The sequence below is a fragment of the Pseudoliparis swirei genome, chromosome 13 (genome assembly GCF_029220125.1).
Source record: "Pseudoliparis swirei isolate HS2019 ecotype Mariana Trench chromosome 13, NWPU_hadal_v1, whole genome shotgun sequence".
In the NCBI taxonomy this organism is placed as follows: domain Eukaryota; kingdom Metazoa; phylum Chordata; class Actinopteri; order Perciformes; family Liparidae; genus Pseudoliparis; species Pseudoliparis swirei.
In genome coordinates, this window is record NC_079400.1 from 20510328 (window position 1) to 20525637 (window position 15310).

At 46.8% G+C, this 15310-nt stretch overlaps 1 protein-coding gene across 6 annotated transcripts in view; it reads left to right on the forward strand.

Moving 5' to 3' along the window:
* The window catches only part of LOC130203758 (corticotropin-releasing factor receptor 1), a 54002-nt gene that overhangs the window by 35385 nt on the left and 3307 nt on the right, over positions 1 to 15310 (forward strand). For 5 of the 6 annotated variants that reach the window (XM_056430155.1, XM_056430156.1, XM_056430157.1 and 2 more), the window contains 6 exons: positions 1085 to 1170; positions 5757 to 5863; positions 10667 to 10787; positions 11986 to 12139; positions 13162 to 13222; positions 14324 to 14396. In XM_056430155.1, coding sequence (XP_056286130.1) covers positions 1085 to 1170; positions 5757 to 5863; positions 10667 to 10787; positions 11986 to 12139; positions 13162 to 13222; positions 14324 to 14396 — 602 coding nt within the window. Of the gene's footprint in view, positions 1 to 1084; positions 1171 to 5756; positions 5864 to 8348; positions 8372 to 10666; positions 10788 to 11985; positions 12140 to 13161; positions 13223 to 14323; positions 14397 to 15310 lie in introns of those variants that run through there. The other variant, XM_056430161.1, reaches the window with a different exon arrangement.

Here is a 15310-nt window from a genome sequence, read left to right on the forward strand (position 1 = left end):
CTTATAAATACTTATAAATACTTAGAGATACTTAGAAATACTTATATATACTTATACATACTTAGAGATACTTATAAATACTTAGAGATACTTATACATACTTAGAGATACTTATACATACTTAGAGATACTTATAAATACCTAGAGATACTTATACATACTTAGAGATACTTATAAATACTTAGAGATACTTATAAATACTTAGAGATACTTAGAGATACTTATACATACTTAGACATACTTATACATACTTAGAGATACTTATAGAGACTTAGAGATACTTATAAATACTTAGAGATACTTATGAATACTTATAAATACTTAGAGATACTTATGAATACTTATAAATACATAGAGATACTTATGAATACTTATAAATACTTACACATACTTAGAGATACTTATGAATACTTATAAATACTTTCACATACTTAGAGATACTTTACACAGTGAAATGCACAACTGCTGGTCCCCGTTGACCCCTGTTTGGGTTCCTGGTAGAACCCGTTCCAGAGGGCTCAGAACCAGATGTGAAAGCTTTCCACCAGAACCCTTCACCCCAGGAGGTTCCTTAGGGAACCCTTTCATGACTAATGATTCCACCAGAACCCTGGAGGTTCCATCAGTCTGCCACAGGGTCTGTGTTCCATGGGTTTGATCTAGAACCCACCAAAGGGTTCTACTGAGAACCCGTCTATGTTCAAAGGGTTCCATCTAGACTCAATCCAGAGGGTTCTACTGAGAACCCTTTATGGTTCCAATGCTTTGATCTAGAACCCACCCAAAGGGTTTCTATCAATAATCCTTTCACCCAAAATACACATTATGATAATGTAGCTTTGTTAAAGGGAAGAGAGGATGAGAGATGAGAGGATGAGAGGATTAGAGGACGAGAGGATTAGAGGAAGAGAGGACGAGAGGATTAGAGGAAGAGAGGACGAGAGGATGAGAGGATTAGAGGACGAGAGGATTAGAGGACGAGAGGATTAGAGGAAGAGGGGACGAGAGGATGAGAGGATGAGAGGATGAGAGGATGAGAGGATGTCTCTCTTACAGCTGCTCTCTGTTCTTCTCTTTCTCTCAGATAACGTGTTTAGGGAGTGCCTTGCTAATGGGACGTGGGCGCTGAGGGGGAACTACTCCATGTGCAAGGCCATCCTGCAGGAGGAGGTAAGGCCTCCACCGCGACATCCCCAAACACAACAACAACAACAACAACAGCAGCAGCAGCAGCTGAGGCCTGAGGGCGGGAGGCCAGCGCGATGTTTATTCCCAGTAGATTTGGACCGGGGGTTCGGTTCCCCGGTCCTCCTGCTGCTCGGTGCTGCTCGGGTCCAGTCCGGTCCAGTCGGGTCCAGTCCGGTCCAGTCGGGTCCAGTCGGGTCCAGTCGGGTCCAGTCGGGTCCAGTCCGGTCCAGTCAGGTCCTGTCGGGTCCTGTCGGGTCCAGTCTGGTCCAGTCGGGTCCAGTCTGGTCCAGTCCGGTCCAGTCGGGTCCAGTCCGGTCCAGTCGGGTCCAGTCGGGTCCAGTCGGGTCCTGTCGGGTCCTGTCGGGTCCAGTCTGGTCCAGTCGGGTCCAGTCTAAAAGTCTTCTTCTCCTAAATCAACCTCCGGTGAAACCTGGGAAGACAAATTTCCCCTTGGGGATTAATAAAGTACATATCTATCTATCTATCTTTCAAGGTCAAGGAGAATGGTACGGTCCACTTAGAGGTGGCAGGAAACGTACTACTGTGACCTATATACACATATACACTATATATATATATATATATATAAGATTAAATACATTCTTAGAAAACACCTTTCTGAAAAAGTAATTACCTCATTTGAAATACAGACAGATTTATTTTGATAGGATAAAGAATTCGGTTTTCTTCCTGTTTTTTATGTTTTAAAAGGCTGATGATAATATATATATATATATATAAATAAATAAAGATTTTAGATATGAATATGGGAAAGGTCTGAACCTGCCAGTGAGGTGACCAGATGCAGAGACTCCCTCATGGATCCGTGAGATGTAAACTAACTTTATTCATTTATTTATTTATGTGGAACGAGACTCTTGGTTTTTCCCGAGACGTTGAGTCTGACGCCATCGATCGCTCCGAGCACGAGACACGCCGCCGACCTTTCATACGCTCTGGGATTCTCTTTCCTTTTTATTTTACGGTCCGTGAAATCAAATCACCAGGTGTGATTGATATGGGGTAAAAATAAAACAAAAGGAGGGGAGTTGAAGTGGTTTCCATTTTAAAGTCCAGCCTGTATCGACCCGGATATTCAGAGAAGAGGAGCTGAGGGTCAGAGGTCGTAGCGAGCCTGGTCTCAATAGTGTCCTTAGTGTCCTCTGAGGACAGTGAGTCAGGTGTGTGTGTGTGTGTGACTCTCGTGGCTGACACATCCTCACACCTGAGCGAGTGGGCGGGTCTTATCTCACGCTCTGAGTCTCTCAGGGCGTGGGATGTGAAGACGTCTACGCCCGGCTTCGCTGGGGCAGTAAAAGTGTTGAGCGGCCGGATACGTCCTTTGAGGTAGATTTGTTTTTTTTTGCCACTCCCAGGACGGGAACAGAGTCACATGATGCTGTTCAGGCAGGTGGAGCCTCCGTCAGCTCCACCATGTGAGCCGAGCTGCACTGACACACGCAGCACGTTGTGTGTTGCAGCGGAGGAGGAGGAGGAGGGATCTAGTGTCATGACTAAAGATGGAGCTGCCAGCCGGGAGCAGCTCTGTCCTGCTGGGGGAGAACTGAAGCTGCATGTTGAGTGTGTGTGTGCACGCTTCAAGTCGGCCTACGCCCATATTAGGAATGTTAGGGATAAATATTACAATTTAAAATGGGCAAAAAATGTCATTAACTTGCATCTGACTGGTGAGTGTAATACAACAGAGTGCAAACCTAGAAAGGAAAAATAATTAAACATCACACGAGCGGTGTGTGTGTGTGTGTGTGTGTGTGTGTGTGTGTGTGTGTGTGTGTGTGTGTGTGTGTGTGTGTGTGTGTGTGTGTGTGTGTGTGTGTGTGTGTGTGTGTGTGTGTGTGTGTGTGTGTGTGTGTGTGTGTGTGTGTGTGTGTGTGTGTGTGGAATGAACGGGTTGAGCTCCTCTTAATCCTCTCGGCTCACTTCTCTTTGAGGTATTGTTTCCATCCAGATGGAGATGCAGCTCGTCATCACACTTTCTCTGGTGTCACTCTATGAGGGGGGGGGGCATATATGTATATACACATATATATATATGTATATATATATGTATGTATATGTATATATATATGTATATATATATACATATATATATATATATACATATAAATATATCTGTGATATATATGTATGTATGTATATGTGTACATGTATATATAGATATAAGTGTGTGTTTATATATATATATATATCTCCAACTGTTTCAATGAAAATAATATATGCATGTACATCATTTTTTATTTTTTTCTAATTTCGTCATTGAACCAGTCACACCAATGTGTGTGTGTGTGTGTGTGTGTGTATTGACGAAGCCTCGTAAAGATATTGTTGTACATTCTTGCATCAGAAGTGAATAACGTGGAGCAATTTGTTCTCCGTAGACTTTAAAAAGAGTTAAATATTTGAGCTGCTGCAGAGAATTAAAGTGAATGGGATAACGGTTTTCAGGGTGGGAGAGGCAGGGATTAAACATGTCCATATTTAATCTAGGCATAGACACCAGCAGGTTACATAAATCCATTTACAGCATAGATTACTGTCGCTGCTGGGGGAATCCGATCACAATGGAAATGTGAGTCACCGCCCGGAGTCTCAGGAGGAGATGTTCTCTGTGGAACCCTCAGAGCCTCGAGGGGGAAGTTTATACCGGAACCAGAACCAGCCTCCACCTCCAGGCCAGAGGGTCTGATGGCCCCAGAGGGAAGGGAGGAGGCAGGTAGGCTGCTGGGGTCATGAAGGAGACACAACACAACACAAAGAGACACAACACAACACAAAGAGACACAACACAAAGAGACCAACACAAAGAGACACAACACAACACAAAGAGACACAACACAAAGAGACACAACACAAAGAGACCAACACAAAGAGACACAACACAACACAAAGAGACACAACACAAAGAGACACAACACAAAGAGACACAACACAACACAAAGAGACACAACACAAAGAGACACAACACAAAGAGACCAACACAAAGAGACACAACACAAAGAGACCAACACTAAGAGACACAACACAACACAAAGAGACACAACACAAAGAGACACAACACAAAGAGACACAACACAACACAAAGAGACACAACACCACACAAAGAGACACAACACAAAGAGACACAACACAACACAAAGAGACACAACACAAAGAGACACAACACAAAGAGACACAACACAAAGAGACACAACACAACACAAAGAGACACAACACAAAGAGACACGACACAACACAAAGAGACACAACACAAAGAGACACAACACAACACAAAGAGACACAACACAACACAAAGAGACACAACACAACACAAAGAGACACAACACAAAGAGACACAACACAAAGAGACACAACACAAAGAGACCAACACAAAGAGACACAACACAAAGAGACACAACACAACACAAAGAGACACAACACAACACAGAGACACAACACAAAGAGACCAACACAAAGAGACACAACACAAAGAGACACAACACAAAGAGACACAACACAAAGAGACACAACACAAAGAGACCAACACAAAGAGACACAACACAAAGAGACTAAAGATGAGAATAAAGAGATAATAATCGAAAGAGACAGAACATAACCAAAACCCCGACCACCTCCACTACCTCCAACACCTCCACTACCTTTAACACCTCCACTACCTCCAAAGCCTCCACTCCCTTTAACACCTCCACTACCTCCAACACCTCCACTACCTTTAACGCCTCCACTACCTCCAACGCCTCCACTACCTTTAACACCTCCACTACCTCCAACGCCTCCACTCCCTTTAACACCTCCACTACCTTTAACACCTCCACTCCCTTTAACACCTCCACTACCTTTAACACCTCCACTACCTTTAACACCTCCACTACCTTTAACACCTCCACTACCTCCAACGCCTCCACTCCCTTTAACACCTCCACTACCTTTAACACCTCCACTCCCTTTAACACCTCCACTACCTTTAACACCTCCACTCCCTTTAACACCTCCACTACCTTTAACACCTCCACTACCTTTAACACCTCCACTACCTTTAACACCTCCACTACCTCCAACGCCTCCACTCCCTTTAACACCTCCACTCCCTTTAACACCTCCACTACCTTTAACACCTCCACTCCCTTTAACACCTCTACTTCCTCCTGTTCCGTCATCATGGTACCGTGAGCTTGTGTGTGTGTGTGTGTGTGTGTGTGTGTGTGTGTGTGTGTGTGTGTGTGTGTGTGTGTGTGTGTGTGTGTGTGTGTGTGTGTGTGTGTGTGTGTGTGTGTGTGTGTGTGTGTGAGTGTGCGTGTGTGTTGCTCGGCCAGCTGGGCTCCGTGTCGGTGGCGTTAGTGACAGTAACTGGTAGTATTTAATATTAGTATATTATATTGTATGAATTCAAAATGACAGAAGGACTCTCCGGAGAGGGAGAAGAATGAGAGAGAGAAGGAGAGATGGAAGGAAAAGGAGAGAATAAAAGAGGGTCCAGTCTCTGGAGTCTCATCCTGAGAACATCTCTCTCCACCAGAGGACTCATCCCTCGTTTCCTCCTCTCCCTGCAGAAGAAAGGCAAGATGCACTACCAGATGGCCGTGGTCATCAACTACCTGGGCCACTGCGTCTCCATGGTGGCGCTGCTCCTGGCCTTCTTCCTGTTCCTGTGTCTCAGGTGAGAGCTGCTCCTGGCCTTCTTCCTGTTCCTGTGTCTCAGGTGAGCGCTGCTCCTGGCCTTCTTCCTGTTCCTGTGTCTCAGGTGAGAGCTGCTCCTGGCCTTCTTCCTGTTCCTGTGTCTCAGGTGAGCGCTGCTCCTGGCCTTCTTCCTGTTCCTGTGTCTCAGGTGAGCGCTGCTCCTGGCCTTCTTCCTGTTCCTGTGTCTCAGGTGAGCGCTGCTCCTGGCCCTCTTCCTGTTCCTGTGTCTCAGGTGAGCGCTGCTCCTGGCCTTCTTCCTGTTCCTGTGTCTCAGGTGAGCGCTCCTGGCCTTCTTCCTGTTCCTGTGTCTCAGGTGAGCTGCTCCTGGCCTTCTTCCTGTTCCTGTGTCTCAGGTGAGCGCTGCTCCTGGCCCTCTTCCTGTTCCTGTGTCTCAGGTGAGTGCTGCTCCTGGCCCTCTTCCTGTTCCTGTGTCTCAGGTGGCGCTGCTCCTGGCCCTCTTCCTGTTCCTGTGTCTCAGGTGGCGCTGCTCTGGCCTTCTTCCTGTTCCTGTGTCTCAGGTGAGTGCTGCTCCTGGCCTTCTTCCTGTTCCTGTGTCTCAGGTGAGAGCTGCTCCTGGCCTCTTCCTGTTCCTGTGTCTCAGGTGGCGCTGCTCCTGGCCTTCTTCCTGTTCCTGTGTCTCAGGTGAGAGCTGCTCCTGGCCTTCTTCCTGTTCCTGTGTCTCAGGTGAGCGCTGCTCCTGGCCTTCTTCCTGTTCCTGTGTCTCAGGTGAGAGCTGCTCCTGGCCTTCTTCCTGTTCCTGTGTCTCAGGTGAGAGCTGCTCCTGGCCTTCTTCCTGTTCCTGTGTCTCAGGTGAGCGCTGCTCCTGGCCTTCTTCCTGTTCCTGTGTCTCAGGTGAGCGCTGCTCCTGGCCCTCTTCCTGTTCCTGTGTCTCAGGTGAGCGCTGCTCCTGGCCTTCTTCCTGTTCCTGTGTCTCAGGTGAGAGCTGCTCCTGGCCTTCTTCCTGTTCCTGTGTCTCAGGTGAGCTGCTCCTGGCCCTCTTCCTGTTCCTGTGTCTCAGGTGAGAGCTGCTCCTGGCCTTCTTCCTGTTCCTGTGTCTCAGGTGAGAGCTGCTCCTGGCCTTCTTCCTGTTCCTGTGTCTCAGGTGAGCGCTGCTCCTGGCCTTCTTCCTGTTCCTGTGTCTCAGGTGAGCGCTGCTCCTGGCCCTCTTCCTGTTCCTGTGTCTCAGGTGAGCGCTGCTCCTGGCCTTCTTCCTGTTCCTGTGTCTCAGGTGAGCGCTGCTCCTGGCCTTCTTCCTGTTCCTGTGTCTCAGGTGAGCGCTGCTCCTGGCCTTCTTCCTGTTCCTGTGTCTCAGGTGAGCGCTGCTCCTGGCCCTCTTCCTGTTCCTGTGTCTCAGGTGAGCGCTGCTCCTGGCCCTCTTCCTGTTCCTGTGTCTCAGGTGAGTGCTGCTCCTGGCCCTCTTCCTGTTCCTGTGTCTCAGGTGAGCGCTGCTCCTGGCCCTCTTCCTGTTCCTGTGTCTCAGGTGAGCGCTGCTCCTGGCCTTCTTCCTGTTCCTGTGTCTCAGGTGAGTGCTGCTCCTGGCCTTCTTCCTGTTCCTGTGTCTCAGGTGAGAGCTGCTCCTGGCCCTCTTCCTGTTCCTGTGTCTCAGGTGAGCGCTGCTCCTGGCCTTCTTCCTGTTCCTGTGTCTCAGGTGAGAGCTGCTCCTGGCCTTCTTCCTGTTCCTGTGTCTCAGGTGAGTGCTGCTCCTGGCCTTCTTCCTGTTCCTGTGTCTCAGGTGAGAGCTGCTCCTGGCCCTCTTCCTGTTCCTGTGTCTCAGGTGAGCGCTGCTCCTGGCCTTCTTCCTGTTCCTGTGTCTCAGGTGAGCGCTGCTCCTGGCCTTCTTCCTGTTCCTGTGTCTCAGGTGAGAGCTGCTCCTGGCCCTCTTCCTGTTCCTGTGTCTCAGGTGAGAGCTGCTCCTGGCCCTCTTCCTGTTCCTGTGTCTCAGGTGAGTGCTGCTCCTGGCCTTCTTCCTGTTCCTGTGTCTCAGGTGAGAGCTGCTCCTGGCCTTCTTCCTGTTCCTGTGTCTCAGGTGAGCGCTGCTCCTGGCCTTCTTCCTGTTCCTGTGTCTCAGGTGAGCGCTGCTCCTGGCCTTCTTCCTGTTCCTGTGTCTCAGGTGAGCGCTGCTCCTGGCCTTCTTCCTGTTCCTGTGTCTCAGGTGAGTGCTGCTCCTGGCCTTCTTCCTGTTCCTGTGTCTCAGGTGAGCGCTGCTCCTGGCCTTCTTCCTGTTCCTGTGTCTCAGGTGAGAGCTGCTCCTGGCCCTCTTCCTGTTCCTGTGTCTCAGGTGAGAGCTGCTCCTGGCCCTCTTCCTGTTCCTGTGTCTCAGGTGAGTGCTGCTCCTGGCCTTCTTCCTGTTCCTGTGTCTCAGGTGAGAGCTGCTCCTGGCCTTCTTCCTGTTCCTGTGTCTCAGGTGAGTGCTGCTCCTGGCCTTCTTCCTGTTCCTGTGTCTCAGGTGAGCGCTGCTCCTGGCCTTCTTCCTGTTCCTGTGTCTCAGGTGAGCGCCGGCCGTTCGATGCCGAGGTCTCGGATCGCCTCCGACGCTCCCGTTTGGTCGCGGCACTAAAAAAAACTCCCGAGCTCAATCCCCTTCGGATGAAAAGGGGTTTAGACGCCCCGCAAGAACTAGGACCCCCCCCCCCCACAACAAATGGGAATAATGAACTCATCTCTTGGAGTCTTGCAGCCTGGCGTCCGGCGGAGGTGGAGTGGCTCTCTCAGACCAACCGAAACAAACCGAGCGTTAAAGACAGAAAAAGGTCTTAGCGCCCCGCGATCGATCCACCAGAACCCCCCCCCCCTCCTCCCCCCAGGTGGGTGAGAAAAGCTTGAAAGGCCACAGAGAGAGATAATAAAGAGAAGCTCTGCAGGACGGCGTCTATGCACAGCACGGGTTTGGGGGATGTGTGTGTGTGTGTGTGTGTGTGTGTGTGTGTGTATGTATGGGGGGGGGGGGGGGATTTATTACTCACCTTCTTCACTTTTTAATGAGATCCAGAAGTATTTAAAGGGGAGGTTGACTCTGCCAGTGGGATGGAGGGAGAGGCTGACACTCCTGCTCAGTGCAGTGGAACTGGAGAGAGAGAGGAGGGGGGGGGGGGGGAATATATATATATATATATATATATTGTTTCTTTTCATTGTGTATAGCTTGGTTCTCTTCTCTCTGGGGTTCTCCTTCCTGTGTGTGTTGTGCTCACATTCACATGACAGACTTTACGACGCGGCGTTCATCGTGTGGTTCACACGTCTCGGCTGCCAGATGTGCACCACTGGGCTTCTGCTGCACTCATATATATTCATGTATTTCATATACAGTACAGCGGGTGTTCACGTCACATCTATTTAACTTCATTAATGTCTGACTTTGTGTTTCCTTCATTTTATTAAAATTATTTATCTGCTTTCCGAGTTTCCTCTCTGGGATATAAATACGTTATAATATAATATAGGAAGTGACAATACAGCAGAAATATTCACATTTGTGTTATTCGATGACGTAAGAACAAATGTTTCATGTATTATTTATGTATCTGCAGGAGAGTTTCCTCTTAATTATTACCCGGCATGCCGAGCTGACCCCGCCTGCAGGAAGTGAGGTCACGCGGCGTAATGAATACGACTAATAATAATAATTTTAAAATGCTTCCGGCGTGACATTCGCTGCCTTTGGAGGCCGGATGGCGAGAGAGTGGGAGGAGAATCAGCTGCTCGATGTATAACATGTAACTTTATTTATTTCATAACCCTGCAGGCTGCTTTTCTTTAGCACATTTATAATGATATAAAACCTGCAGCAGCATCGTTCTGCACGCTGTTGTGTGAACTTAAGTTTTCTTCCAGAGCGACCACGATTTATCAACCCCAAAAAGCAAAGTGACACCAGAAGGAAAAGATGAATGAAGCTTTGATGGCGCGTTAGCCGGTGACTGCGTTAGCTGGTGACCGCGTTCGCTGGTGACCGCGTTAGCCGGTGACCGCGTTAGCCGGTGACTGCTTTAGCCGGTAACCACATTCGCCGGTGACCACGTTAGCCGCTGACCACGTTAGCCGGTGACCTTGTTAGCCAGTGACCACGTTAGCCAGTGACCATGTTAGCCGGTTACCACGTTAGCCGGTGACCGCGTTCGGCCGCGGCGTCGCTTCTATTTTCAAATGCTCTCTCGGAGGCAGATTTCTTAATTGTATCCCGAGGTCGACTTATTTGCAGCATTGCGAAATTAAAACAAACACGCAACACAACATCCGACGAGAGAATCAGAGCCTCCTTCATGTTGCGTTAGCGGATGGAAACGCTACTCCGAGGCTACGCCGCCTCGTTATTCATATTCGTCAACAGATATTACTTTAAGGGATGTTGCAGAGTTCGGGGCTCGATGTCTTCGTTTCAAATGCGCTGGAAGAGCTTTTTAATTCATGTGTTTGCCACCAATCTGAGTGTATGAAGCTCGAGCCAGTTTAGCTTAGCTTAGTGTAGCGTAGCTTAGCTTGGTGTAGCTTAGCTTACTCAGTCAAAATAAATATACAAACAGCTCTAAAGCTCATTGATAAACATACTCTCAACATATATGTATTTTTCATGTGGTTGTACGTGCCAGGCTAGCTGCTTCAAGATGTTATGCTAAACTAAGCTAATCCATCATAATTATATTTCCCCGAAATGTTAAATAATTAATTGAACTCCAGTCAGTTTGGTTTCATTTCAATGAAAGTTTCTTTAATTAAGTTGAAGATATTTAGGAAGCGCAGACGTCTTGTTTATTGGGATTATTCCCCCGTGCTCGTCTCACAGGAGCATCCGCTGCCTGAGGAACATCATCCACTGGAACCTCATCACCGCCTTCATCCTGAGGAACGCCACCTGGTTCATCGTGCAGATGACCATGAGCCCCGAGGTGCACGAGAGCAACGTGGTGCGTCTTTACTTATTCACATTCAACCCTTAAACTTCACATTTAGCTTTTACTTCTTTTTGTTTTTGAGCACAAACATTTTCCCCGGTTTATTTTCTTTGTAATTAAGAACTTCAACTTTTGACATTACTGAAGAAAACGTGTTTTTAAAAAGAAGAAGAAACGTGTCTTCATGCTACGCTAAAGGCCGCTGGCTTTAGCGTAGCTCGTAGCTTTAGCGTAGCTTGTAGCTTTAGCATAGCTCGTAGCTTTAGCGTAGCTCGTAGCTTTAGCGTAGCTCGTAGTTTTAGCGTATCTTTAGCGTAGCTCGTAGCTTCAAGACATGAGAGCGGGATCGAGTTCACAATCGAACCATCAGCACGTTTTGACTTGATGATAATATTGATTGATCTCTGATTGTTAATAGGAAGCTAGACCCAGGAGTCGGCTAGGTTAGCTTAGCATAAAGACATAAAAACACATCTACCTCTAAAGCTCAATAATTATCTTTATTATATTATGTTGTGTGTCGTTAGATTAATGAACACAAACATGTGTAAAAAGATCAAAATGTTGTTTTTATGGGGGAGTTAAGCTTCAGGTGGGCTACTTCCAGTCTTTATGCTAAGCTAAGCTACGTTTTTGAGCCGAAACATGTTCCTCTTTTTTTACTTTTTCTTTGTAATTAAGAACTTGAACTTTTGACGTTGAATAAAACTTGTTTACGTTGAATACTCTAAGCACTATTTCAGTGATTAACAGGGTTTTAGGACCTTTTTAAGATAACAATATATTTAGTGAAAGAACTGTTTGCTCTTTCCACAACATGTATTCTCACTTTAATTAGTTTAAGAGTTAAAGAGTTTGAGTAATTACTCCTCGGTGGTGCGTTCAAGGACGGTCCAGAGGTTCAACTAAGCCTTCATGAGCCTCCGATAATAAGAAAGGTGTCGTAATGTTTATTATAGGAGACGTTCTGTTACCACGAAGCTCCGGTTTGAATTCTCCAAGTCTGTGAAACCAGGTGTATTCTAAATCCCCCCGATATGTTCTGTTCCTTTAAGAAGAAGAGCTCGTTCATCCCGTCACAGCGAACTCAAACAATAAACTACGTCCTGATGGAATTCTGAAAATACGATTTTAAAATAACGCATCGTACTCTTTAAAACATGCCTGGATGTCGTGTTTTTGACGTGACATTAATTCTAATTTCCCGTAGATTTGGTGCCGCGTCGTCACCGCCTCCTTCAACTACTTCCACTCCACCAACTTCTTCTGGATGTTAGGCGAGGGCTGCTACCTGCACACGGCCGTCGTGCTCACCTACTCCACCGACAAGCTGCGCAAGTGGATGTTCATCTGCATCGGCTGGTGTGAGTCGACAGAGCCGATGAGGCGTTCTGGGGGAAATTAACCGAGAAAAGCACAGAAAACGTGGGCAAGATGGCCGACTTTCCTCTCTTCAAAGTAAAAAAAAATACGCCTGCCAACCGCTCCGGAGATCAATAATGAACTCGTTTTGTAATTCAATCTGTATACGCAAACACAAATGGAAAATGGAAAAAATATATTTTGCTGTGCTGTATTTATGCTAAGCTAGCTTAGCTCGTAGCTTCAAGACATGAGAGTCTGATCGAGTTCCCAAATCCCTCTGCAAGTTACGTGTCCTCAAAGCTTTTGACTTGGTGATGTTGATCTCTGATGGTTACGAGGAAGCTAGTCGGGATGCGGCTAGATTAGCTTAGCATAAAGACAAACACATCTACCGCTAAAGCTCAATAATTATCTTTATTATGCTGCGTGTTGTTAGATAATGAACACAAACAGACGTGTACAAAGATCAACGTGTTGTTTTTATGGGGCGTGAAAACATAAATAAGATAAACTTCTATTTGCTTCGCTTTACGACAACAGGAGCAGACGCACTAGAGCAGAGGGGTCGAGAGGAGACCGGAAACAACGAGACTAACGACATCTCACGAGTAATGAGGGGGGAGGGGGCGATGACAGCGTGCAGCTAATCTGACGTGGCGGCTGGCGAGGTCTTCATGGTTGAGTCACGCATTTATATATAAATATATATATAAATATTTAAGTCAGTCCACCAGACGATGGCTGCGTTACTTTTTATTTAATTACAGCGAAAAGCGCTCAGTTGCCATCAGGGGGTCGAATCTGAGGACAACAACAACAACAACAACACGTGACAGCTTGGCAGAAATAAGACGAAAACAACCAAAGGCTCTCTCTCCACACTGAGGGCGTGACATCCTCACAAAGGGATATTGAGTGATCTGAAAAGCAGGAAAAAAGATGAAAGAATAATCTAATAATCTGTCATTTATGTGTGTGTGTGTGTGTGTGTGTGTGTGTGTGTGTGTGTGTGTCCTCACAGGTATACCGTTCCCCATCATCGTGGCGTGGGCGATCGGGAAGCTGTACTACGACAATGAGAAGTAAGCCAAGCACCAAGTAGAACCGCGTCGCATTCAGGAGCCTGTTAATAACCTCCGGAAATCACAGTTGCATTGCGCAACATTGCTCATTACAGGTGGTCATATTTCCCCTTTAAGAGCGGGGGAGCTTTGTGATGATAGAGCGGCCTCCCTCTCCACAGGAGGGAGGCCGTGACCCTCTGAAGCCCTAAAGTCACTCAATGACACAAACAAGCCGAGTCCGGAGTCTCTGAAGAGAACCGGCTCCGGTTCCCCGTCAGAGGAACTCTAAATATAGAGTTCCCTGTCGCGGGTATCGATCGGGCAGCACATTGCTGCGTCCACTCGGCGAGCGCTGAGCTCCTCCATCAACACGACAGCAGGCCGGACCGCTGCTCCTCTTTCTCACCATGAGGATTCATCCGCCGCTGAAAGTAGTCCCCGACCCGGACCTGTTTACTGTGTTTTTGATATAAATCTACAGCGAGCAGCTGCTTTCAGGGACTGAGACGCTTTTTAGATTTGTGTGACCTCGTTATTAAAGATGTTTGTCATTGCTCTTCAGGGCTGACGAGCTTTACATCATGTTTTATATCAGATGTATTCACATTTCTGACTCAAAATGTATTTATTTTTATATGTGTATTATATTAATAATATTTCATTACTGACTCAAAATAATCTATCATAAAAATATTGTATTTTATTTATTGTTTCTTTATTCAAATCTTTTTATATATGTATATTATTATTTCTTAATCAGGATATTTTTATATATATATACTATATATATATTTGAAATAATCTCATAAAACCGACAGAAACCATTTAAATGTTTTTTTAAATACTATTTTGCACACTGTTTTTGTAAAAAAAATATATTTATGGTTATTTATTTATTTTTATTTTTATATTATACTTTTTTCACAGGATAATATTTTTTAGAAATTATCTCAGAAATTGACAGATTTTTTTTTTTAAATATCATTTTCATGACTTCAAATAATCTATAATAATATTGTATCTATTATAATTTATTTATTTTGTATATTTATATAATAATAATAATAATATTTCATATCTTGGGTGAATTACTGATTGTAAAAACACTTTGCGTTGCAGGTGCTGGTTCGGGAAGCGAGCCGGGGTCTACACGGACTACATCTACCAGGGCCCCATGATCCTGGTCTTAGTGGTGAGGGTCTTCTTATGGTCCTGGTCCAAGCTTTACTCCCTCTGAAGCTCACATCTCCTCCTCCCCCTGAAGCTCACGTCTCCTCCTCCCCCTGAAGCTCACGTCTCCTCCTCCCCCTGAAGCTCACGTCTCCTCCTCCCCCTGAAGCTCACGTCTCCTCCTCCCCCTGAAGCTCACATCTCCTCCTCCCCCTGAAGCTCACGTCTCCTCCTCCCCCTGAAGCTCACGTCTCCTCCTCCCCCTGAAGCTCACGTCTCCTCCTCCCCCTAAAGCTCACATCTCCTCCTCTCTGCATCTTCCACCGCTCACAGATATCAGATTCTCTTTTAAAGCTTTTTTTATCCGCTCCCCGAGTCCCGAGTCACGGGGACATGCGCGGTGTCTCCTGTCAGGAGTTTGTGGTCGTGACCTTTCAGGCGGTAAAGGTCGGCGCCGTGCTGCCGTCAGGGATGAACAGGATGTTATCCAACACTGAGGCACCGGGCCAAGGTCAATGAGGTCGGGCCAAGGTCAATGAGGTTGGCTCGCCCCGCCCCCTTTATAAGTAAAAGCGTTGACATCACCATGAACACATCAGAAGTCTGAGTGAGAGAAGGAACGCATCAGGGTTTATGAAAGGAGGGAGATGTAAAACCTCATGGTTCACACATTCTCTTCTCATGTCTTAAAGGAGCATTAACACTACTACTTTAGTCCACAGGGGGCGCCAGAACCAACACTACTACTTTAGTCCACAGGGGGCGCCAGAACCAACACTACTACTTTAGTCCACAGGGGGCGCCAGAACCAACACTACCACTTTAGTCCACAGGGGGCGCCAGAACCAACACTACCACTTTAGTCCACAGGGGGCGCCAGAACCAACACTACTACTTTAGTCCACAGGGGGCGCCAGAACCAACACTACTACTTTA